General features: G+C 45.5%; 1 protein-coding gene across 1 annotated transcript; it reads left to right on the top strand.

The window, feature by feature from the left end:
* The first annotated feature begins 3258 nt into the window (after positions 1-3258).
* On the top strand, positions 3259-9433 carry LOC104138923 (peripheral-type benzodiazepine receptor-associated protein 1-like). Its single transcript, XM_068911505.1, has one exon. It carries the CDS (start codon positions 3259-3261, stop codon positions 8137-8139), a length of 4881 nt encoding a protein of 1626 aa, XP_068767606.1. The 3' UTR covers positions 8140-9433.
* Positions 9434-10102: the final 669 nt, after the last annotated feature.

Below are 10102 nucleotides of genomic sequence, written 5' to 3'. Positions count from 1 at the left end.
CTGGTCAGCATCAAGCTGGCCGCAGGAGCGGTTCGGTGCCAAACTGTAGGTATCTGGTGTCGCTTCAGATGCCCGAGGGGATCTGAGACATCAGCACAGGGCTAGCAGAAATAGCATGGGACGTGAGTGACACCTGAAGACCTGGGGGATACCGTACGACATCTAAAATCCCGCTAGACCTCTGTCGTTAACTGCTTCCAAAACACCCGCTGTTGACCCACGCTACCCAGGATCTTCTCTGGGGATGCCTAGGCCTTATTTCCCCTCTTCCCCTCCTCATAGCAGTTGATATGTCCTCAGCTGATTTGACACTTGCCAGATCGATCTATGGAAGCACTGCTTTTATCACCTGGAAAGTTCTAAGCTTTAAGATGAGCTTTACAGACTCATCTCAGACAACCCGAAAAGGTAAATGTTGTGGCTACTACAAGAGGCTTTCAAAAACTTGTAAAAATGCAGCAAAAATTGGTAACCATAAAGAACAAGGATTCTAATACACTCTCTTAAATTATTCCTTGAATGCTTATCTGATAATCAATATTTTGCCTTAATACAGTGCTTTCTGCTCCAAAAACCTCAATTAACAATTATTAATGAAGTAACCTAAACAGTGTCCATAGGAACCAGCTGCGTACTCACCTACTTATGAGCATTATAAAACAGTTTGTAAAAGTCTTTGAAGATCATAATATAATTAGTATTACGATAGTTCTATTAAATATTTAAGATTATTGCATCCATTTTACTCAAGGAAAATTAAGTCTGAGGAGGTTAAATGAAAAGAGCAGACCATCCTGGTAAAGTAGTTGACAGATATAAAGCAACTATGTGTGCTGGCCAGCTGGAGAAGTCACACATGTGCCACGCAGGTACAAAGCGTGAACAAGGAGAAGCTGCAGAGACACCGTAAGGCTTCGTGATAGGCTGTTGAAGTGGGATGCTGGCACTAAAGATTTAAGAACACCGATATCTAATAAAAGGGCTAGTTGAGATTATATGCTACTGAAGTTTAGAATTACCTAAATCTGATACCATGGTAACTTGGAAGAACAACTCCTATAACTTCTTCCAGATGTCTACAAACACGAAGAAAACAAGCTGCTTCAGATATTATCTTGATTTCATCATTTGCCAAAACTCTATTCATATCTTCATCTCATGCTCGACTGCATATTTTTCCAAGACCACCATAAACTTGTATTCTCTGATCATCTCTTTCTCCTCAAAATGCAGTTATTCAGGCCTGTACTTGCACTGAGACACAGAACCTCCATATACAAAACACCACAGGGAAATCTGAATTTACTATCTGTAATTTTAATCCATGATTTTTATAGCTTGTAACAGAGTGTCAAAAATATCTGGGATAATTGCTAAGATAATCCGCGTTTCCTTTGACAAGAAAAAATACCACCCACACTATAACTAACAATAGCCCAGCCAGTTCTTAAGAAATCATTGTTGAGTGTAGCTGTCTTCACAAATTGCCACTTAATGTTGAAATCCTTTATTATAACAAGGTGTTTGGGAAGTTTACAAAGAACGGGGTACATTTCACATACCTGCCACTAGTATCCGGGATCCTTTCAGTGTGGAGTTTCAGGCTGGATACAGAGCGCGTAGGGGGATGGTAACGCTGATGAATGACGCCTCGCCTGTGAACAAGGCTGTACAACTGTACTCATATTGCTGGATCTCCCCTGGACGTCAGCTCTTGTCAGTCACAAAAAGCTGTCGCACAGTCTTAGAGAGGCAGCGGGAGTTTCTGTTCAGACAGAATTCCAGCAGTTACACCTCCTACTTTCCTGTTAGCCGCAAGACCAAAGCCTTTAATTGAACTGAGTTCATAACCATAAATAAATAAATAAAATCTGTATCACAGATAATAGGTCCATAAATAGATACAAAAAAAGAGAGTGAGCGGGGCATCATCATCTAACATCCCTAATTGATGCCCTGGCATAATTGTGGATGCTCGGGAGTATGAGGACCCGACCAGGGCTTGCATGCTGTCCCTAAATAGGACCGCTGTTCCGGTCCAACAGGGCATTTCTTACTTTCAGAACGCCTTAAATATGCCAACTTGTAAAATACGGACAGTATGCAGATTTCAAAGTGATTTTAAGTCATTCAAAACACATTACAGGAATCTATCTGTAATCCATAAGGGTGAAGCCCATCTTCAGGAACAACTAAGATAAATAAGAATTAATAAAAAGTAACTTGTATCTTAAACCATTATATGCCTCTCAGCTGGAACTGTTAAAGATAAAATGGATAAAGTGAAGACATACTTAACTGTTTTTCACTGAGAATTGTCCAGTCTGTATTTCTGTATATTTGCCTACAAATTAAAGTTTTTATATTAGTTTTCTTGTCCCTTTCGTTTCTTGGATCTCTTGATAATTATAAGCATTTTAAAGCAATTTTATGTAAGACAGTTATTTGCCCTTTGCTCTATCATGCAAGTACCTAGTACAAATTATAAACTCATTTTCTTCCTCCTGTGTTTTGTATGTAATGTACATCAAAGTGATTCTGTCCCATGCAGACACCTTTTCTCTTGAACACAACATTTTGTAACTGTTCATGAAAAAATCAAACACAGTAAGTTCCCTTCACCTCCAGGGAGGGAGGGGAGGAACAAACGAACCAGCTCGGCGGGTTTCATCTGCACTGGCAGGTAACGTGACAGCCTCTGGCCCAGGTTAACGCTGCACAAGCCCTACAGACGCTCAGGCTTTTGAAATACTGTGGACCCACCAGTCCATGAATCCCCAGTTTCTTTCCTTCCTAACTTTGCGAACGGGCTCCCCTCCCACCCTCCATCCCCTAACACCTCCTAGACCGTGCCGCAGCTTGCCCAGGGAGCGGAGCCGTACGCTAAGGGCGCGGCGGGCCAGCCCGCGGCCTGGCCCGCTGCTCCTGCGGCCTCCTCCGGCCCGCGGCTCCGCAGCCCTGGGAGGCCAGCGGGAAAACCGTTTCCCCCTCGAACATGCCTGGGCCGAACAAGGTGATAGCGCGTAACTGCGTTGAAAAGGGGTTTTGTTTTGTTTTTTTTTGGGGGGGGGGGGAGAAGAGAGAAGAGGGAAATACAGTTAACCGCTGTAATAAAGCCGCAGCCAAACGACGGTGTTTCAGCAGCAGCTGCTGAAGCTGCTGCGAGGGAGGCGCAGGCCGCTCGGGCAGCCCCGCGCCGCCGCCGCCCCGCGCGGCCGTTGGCGGCGGCCGTTGGCGGCGGCCGCTCCCGCCGCAGCCATGAGGCGAGGCGGCGCGGGCGGGGGGCCGGCGGCGGGCGGGCGCCCCTCGCCCCGCCGGGGCCCGGCGCAGCCGGCCGGCAGCCCCGCGCAGCAGGAGGAGCGCAGGCGGGAGCTGGAGGCGCTGCGGGCCGAGCTGGAGGGCGAGCGGCTCCGCTCGCACGAGCTGCGCCGCCGCTTCGCCGCCGAAACGCGGGAGCTGAAGGAGGCGGCGGCGCGGGAGCGGCGGCTGCTGGCCGACCAGCTGCGCTCCAAGTGGGAGCAGCAGCAGGCGCGGGAGCTGCAGCGGCTGCGGGAGCTGAGCCAGCGGCAGCGGGAGGCCGAGATCCGGCAGCTGCTGCGCTGGAAGGAGGCGGAGCTGCGCGAGGCGCAGGAGCTGCTGCGGCGGGAGCGCGACGCCGCCGTGCGCCAGGCGCGGGAGCTGCAGCGGCAGCTGGCCGAGGAGCTGGCGCGGCGGGGCGGCGGCGGCGGCGAGGCCCGCGACCGCCTCCAGGCCGTGCTCGGCCAGCTCCGCTGGGACACCGACAGCGACCAGGCCGCCCGCATCCGCCACCTCCAAAACGAGCTGCAGCTGGAGAGGAGCCTCTTCCTCAAGTACATCCTGGAGCGGTTCGAGGGCGAGCCGCCCGCCTCCCCGCGCGGCGCCGCCGCCTGGCGCAGCCCCCAGGCCCTGCTGGGCGGCAAGACCGCCAGGCCCTGCTCCTGGGAGAACCTCATCGCGTCTTGCACCCCTGATGGCGAAGGGCTCCGGGCCCTCGCGGGGGCGCCCAGGCAGATCAAACATCGGTCGGCACCGGAGGAGGTGCTCAATCAAGCGCAGTTGGCGCTAGAGGCCAGCCACACCGAAATCCCTAGCACGGGGCAGCGGGTGACCCGCAAGGGTATAAAAGATGCTCACCTCCACGAGGAAGGGGACAGCATGGAGCTTCTACCAGAGGTTGTGGGTGAAGACTTGGTGCTGCATTGTCTGGATTCCCCACCTGAAGGAAAGCTGGGCGGCCGGGGGCCTGTGGGAGAGGGGGGTATTCAGGTAGCAGGGCAACAGGCAGACTGGCTGCGCGAGAGCAGGTACAGGCAGCTGGTAGAGCAGAACACCCACCTCCAGAGTGCCCTGAAGGACCTGGAGAAGAAGTATAGTGACCTTCAAAATAAGAACTGTCTTCTGAGGAAGAGAAGCTTTCCAGAAGTGCGGGAGCAGGTGAAGAGGCTCAAGCAGAAGAACGCTGAGCTAGCTGTCATTACCAAGCAACTGGAAGAAAGATCCAGGCAACTACAAGAGACCAATCTCAAGGTGATCAGCACTCCAATACCACTGCCCATCCAAAGCTCCAGTGTGGAACTGTGCATGAAATCATTTGCCCAGCAGAGGGCTAAAGAAATGAGAGAACATGCCAAAACTCTTCTGGTGAAGGATAAGCAGATAGAAGTCTTGCAGAAGAAGTTTTGGGAACTTCAGGCCAAACTGGTTGCAGACAAAGAGGGCTCATACTGTCTCAGTTTCAGCGACTTCAGTCATTTGCTAAGCAAATCTCACAGAGAAGCGTTATGCTCACAGAGACAAATTGCAGTGAGGAACCTACAGGAGTCTCCGAATTCCTCCAAAAGTGTTCAAGCTGTTTCTTCTCCAGTGTGCCTAGTACCGAAAACAGTGACAACAAGCATGGATTCAAGCTTAGATGGCTCATCTATGTCAAAGGAGACACAAACAGAAATTGCCACATTGGCCAAAGATACAGAGTCAATGGAATCACTTTTAGAAACCATGTCCGAGAAGTATGAAAACATCACTTTAAAGACAGACCAAGTCAACAAGCAGCAGAGAGAGCACTTGGGAGTAGAGCTTGGTAAAAAGCTTAGTCAGCACAAAAACCTGGAACAAGAAGTTTCCAAAAAGCAAAAAAGATGCGAGGAGTTAGAAATGCATCTTACAGAGATGATGAATGAAAATGCCAGACTTGCTAAAGAAAATTCTCAACTCAGTGGGAAGACAGAATGGACAGAAAAGGTTCGATCTGAAAACACTGATCTGAAGGCGAAACTAACGCAAGTGACAGAGGAGCGAAATTCTGCCGTCCAAGCAGTCAGCCATCTTCACACCAAACTGGAAGATCTAGAGCATGAACTGGAAGACATGAGAGAAATAGCAGTAAGAAGGCAACAGCTGGAGAAAGAACATGAGGAAATAAAGGCAGAGCTGCAGAAGAAAGAAGAGGAAGTCAGGCATTTTCAGAGGGCTCAGGTAGAAGTAAAAATTGCACATGAAGAAGTCACGCAACAGTTTCAAGCCCAGGTGAGAGAGTTAAAGAATCAGTATCAGAATCAAACTAAACAGTATAATCTGTTATCTCAGGAACTTGAACAATTGAAAACAAAAAAACCCAGCCATATCATTTCAGAGCTGCCACACGTTACATGTTTTTCCCCAGCACAGACCTATGCAGAGGATGCCCATGATCTTTGTTGCAGTGAAGATAGTTCTGATACTTTTGAGAAGCCAGCCAAAGCCCTGGCAACCCCAACAAGTACCTTGAAATCTGATTCTACACAGGACAGTCCTAGATCCTGCCTTATTTCAGAGGAGGATGCTGTAAGTAAGACAGAAGAATCAGCAACAGACAAATGTACCTTAGTTCTACCAAGACAACAACCAGCAAAACTTAGAGTATTCTTAGCTCGATATAGCTACGATCCTTATGATGGTCCTAATAAGCACCCTGAAGTAGAGCTTCCTCTAACTGCTGGAGAATACGTTTATATCTTTGGAGACATAGATGAGGATGGTTTCTTTGAGGGAGAACTGATGGATGGCAGAAGAGGATTGGTCCCCTCCAATTTGATAGAAGAAGTTTCCGATGACGACCTGATGATGACTGTGCCTCCAGACCCAAGTGATTTCTTGCAGAACACAGATAATGAAGTGAGTTTTTGCAGCAGAAGTGTTCGCAGTGGAGGAAAAAACGATGGCCTTGATGAAGGAATCTGTGTCAGTGCGTTGGCTGATAGACTAGGAGACAGAGAGATTCCTCTTAGTCATGCAGCCATACCTTATCCAAGAAATCTCACTCTAATCAAGCAATTTGCAAGAAGTATTATTATTGGCTGGGAGCCTCCACTTGTACTAGACGTGTGGGAGGAGGTGCAGAACTATAACATTTCTGTAGATACTGAGCGTAGTTTCTGTAGCCAGGATGTGAGATTTAGCTCTGAGACTCAAGCAGTGATTGAAGACCTGGACTTAAAAAATAAGACCTACCGGATTTCGGTTCAAAGTGTAACAGAGAAAGGAAATTCAGACAAGATGCAGTGTACTATCCTCGTGGGGAAAGACTTTCATATAGCACCAGAATGTTTGAAACTTAGGAACATCACTCCTACTTCAGCAGAGGTAACTTGGATGCCAAGCAGCAGCAATTATTTGCATGCTGTGTACCTTAATGAAAGAGACTGTGATGTAGTAAAGCCAGGTGTCTACTGGTATACTTTCCAAAATTTGCAACCCAACACTCCCTATGAAGCAAAAGTCGAAGCATGGCCTAAGGACATGAAATGGCATATTCCCCAGAAGTCAGAGCAGAATTCAGCAACAGTTAGATTTGCTACTCCATCTGCAGGAGTACCTCATGCACCTCTTGATGTTCAAGTGGAACCCGGACCATCAGTGAATACTTTGCTTATCAGTTGGCTACCAGTGACAATCGATGCTGAAGGATCTTCCAATGGAGTACAAGTTACTGGTTATGCTGTGTACATCAATGGACAAAGAGTGAAAGAAATTGCATCTCCAACAGCTGGGAGTGCCCTGGTAGATCTGTCCTGTTTAGAGGTATTCGAAGTATCTCAGAAAGTTTCTGTGAGAACTTTGTCTCCATATGGAGAATCTGTTGATTCGGTGCCAGCTCTGATCCCTCCAGCCTTGCTGAATGCTCCCGGCTGCTCCTGCCTGCCTAAGTCTACATCTGTAAGACTGACACCTGGAAAGCCATATGAGGCATTCCGAGACTCTCAGATTTCAACCCATACCACATCCTCTTTGTCCTCTTCCTCCTCACAGGTAAGTGCAGCAAATCAAGATACCAGATTGGCCATTCACTTCACTGGTAACTGCTGCGACTCTGTAACTTCGCCCCAAACAAATGCTTCCCAAAATCAGTTTTCTCACCGCTCTGCCACAATACATGAGCTTACCACATTGCCACTGAAGTCATGCACTGCAAAGTATGAAGATGATAATGAATGCTTACAAACTTATCAGCAGGCAGAAGTCACTGCGCAATCACCACAGCCTAGCTTTCTGGCTACATGGCATGAAGAATCATTAGGTTTTAGGATGTCAGAAGATTTTGTTGAGGATGTTCAGAGGAATAAAACAGAAAAACAGTGTGTCCGTAAAAGCAATTTACTTGAAAATCTGCCAGTCACAAGCAACATCAGCAAATCTAGGATGGTCCATTATGTTGGTTCTGAAAATTCAACAGAACTGTTATCAACTGCTCAAAGAGACATTAAAGAAGATGATGGAGCTTGCTTGAGCTCTATACATCTATATTTTAGTCAACTTGAACTGGAGAAAGTTAATTCTAGAGACCCTGGAACAAGTCACTTCTCTGTCCAGGAAATCCTATGTGATTCTACTGATAAGAAACAAACAAAAGAGTCATCTGAAGAAGTCTGCAGCAAAGGGGAAAAAGAGGAAGGCCAGACATCAAGAATGGGAAACTGGGAATTGAGTTATCCTGATTATCACAGCCATAGTTATGCTCTTTCAGCTATTTTGGAAGAAGAAGAAGGCCTGGATTTAGGTGTCCGGGGACTACATAGCATAGAGACTGTGGATCATAATCATCCTAGTCTACAAGAATCTCCAGCTTTTCCTTCTCATTAGGCTTGGAGCAGGAAAAGTGAGCATAACTTAAAGCATAAGCCAAGCATTGGCATCTTGGCTTTCCAGCCCAGTTGCAGAGAAGATAGATAACGATAGTTCTGTAAGGGTATCTGTGGCACTTTATGACTATGAACCCATCTTTATGTCCCCTGATTTTGATGCAGCTGAAGATGAGCTGTCATTTAAAGAAAGGCAGGTTATTTCAGCTCTCTGATTCCGAGTTTTGTTCAAAAAGAGGGAGCAGTTCTGTGCAGGCTGGAAGTGGAGTATTGCAGTAGGAGAGGAGTTGCAGAGGTACTTAAATAGGTTGCTATAGAGCCTTTCCACAGTAATATCCAGGAGAATTACAGCTTCATGGCATGTTTTCTGTACAGACCCTGTTTACCTGAGATTTTAATATTATGGAAGACGTTCTTTCCTTCAACCAACAGAAAAGAAACCCACCTAGTTGTTCCCACTGGATTTCATTTTATCCAAAAGAAGCTTAGGAAATGTGTTCTTTATTATTATTATTTTTCTTTCTTTGATTTTACTTTGCTCATTAATATACAAACATCTCTTCCCCATGTTAAATATGTATAGTATCTCTAGATCTGTACATGCAAAACCAAAAAAAAAAAAGGAATGATATCCTGTTCCAGTTGAACTGGGTAGTTTTTTTACTGACTTCCAGAAAGTAATGTTAATGTACCAAGTCTTTTCTATCTCAAGATCTATTAAGCACAGGCATTTGTACCATAAAGGTGCGCACCTTAATGCTTCACAGAGGAGTCAATACCAAAAATATTCTTGTAGTGGGCGACACTATCTAACTCATGTTTCTCCACAAGGGCTACCTGTGCTCAAGAAAACAGTATCCTTTGCACAGATTTTTAAGAGGCACAATGTTGTTTGGTTAGCACTGAGCTGTCCAGTTTGCAGTCATTCCATCCAAATGTGGAAGTTCACCTACACCGAGTTACATCCAGAATCTCCCCTTTTACATACTTTATACTAAAAATGTTTTTGTGCTCTGGAGCCGATTACAATATTCCCCCCTGTATAGAGTTGTTTCCCCAAAATAAACTATTTTACTTGTTAGCTTTTTAAAAATATTTTTTTCATACTTAAATTTACTTGCCTTATTTCTAGTGTATGATTGGCTCTGGCTGTGAAGTGGGACTTGGAGATTCAGTTACATGTAGAGTATTTTTAAAGAAGTGAATATTCACGTATTTATTTATAAAGAACACTAAGTTTAAGATAATTATTTGTTTCGACCTGTGGAAGGTTTACTCTCTGTAGCGTTGTTAATTTATTTGTATATTTCACTCTGTCTTATGGTATAAGTTTTGTTCAGTTTTGGGGTTTTTGAAGACCTCAGTGTTGGAGCTAGCTTGTTTTTAAGTAAACCTGGACTACAGTAAAGCAGTTCCTTATATTTTTTCAGTATTTGCCTTTGTCCTTCACTGCATGGTACTTGAAAACATATAAAACTCTAATTAAAATTGTTTTGCTGTTGCTTTCAATTTAGTTCTGTGACTAACTGATAAATTAATCTCTTTGAGTAAGGGATTTTGCGTATTTGAGGTGATAGAGCTAGCATGGTGTAGCCACAGAGTTTCAGCGTGCCCCATTTGTATCTTCCAAGGATGCTTGGACAGCTGTGGGCAGATTATGTTGTATAAATGAACACATCCAAGGATCTGTTCTGACTTTTATTCTTTTGTAAAGACCTATCAGTAATTTAATGTATTCTTTTTTAATCTTTTCAATTTGTGAGCTATAGCTAGGTTTCAAGGGAGGTACAGAGTACAGAAAATTTAAGCCTACTTAAGCCTGCTTACAAAGCCTACTTGCTGTAAGACTGTTTTTCCTCAGTTATTGCTAGATGTCTTAGACGTAGTCCATAGCCCTTTGCTCAGAAATTTTGCATTTTGATCCATCCTGTGGTAGTAAATACAATAGTTCTCTCTAACATTTG

Source organism: Struthio camelus, chromosome 17 (genome assembly GCF_040807025.1).
Source record: "Struthio camelus isolate bStrCam1 chromosome 17, bStrCam1.hap1, whole genome shotgun sequence".
NCBI lineage: Eukaryota > Metazoa > Chordata > Aves > Struthioniformes > Struthionidae > Struthio > Struthio camelus.
This window is presented reverse-complemented; position numbering and strand designations above follow the sequence as displayed.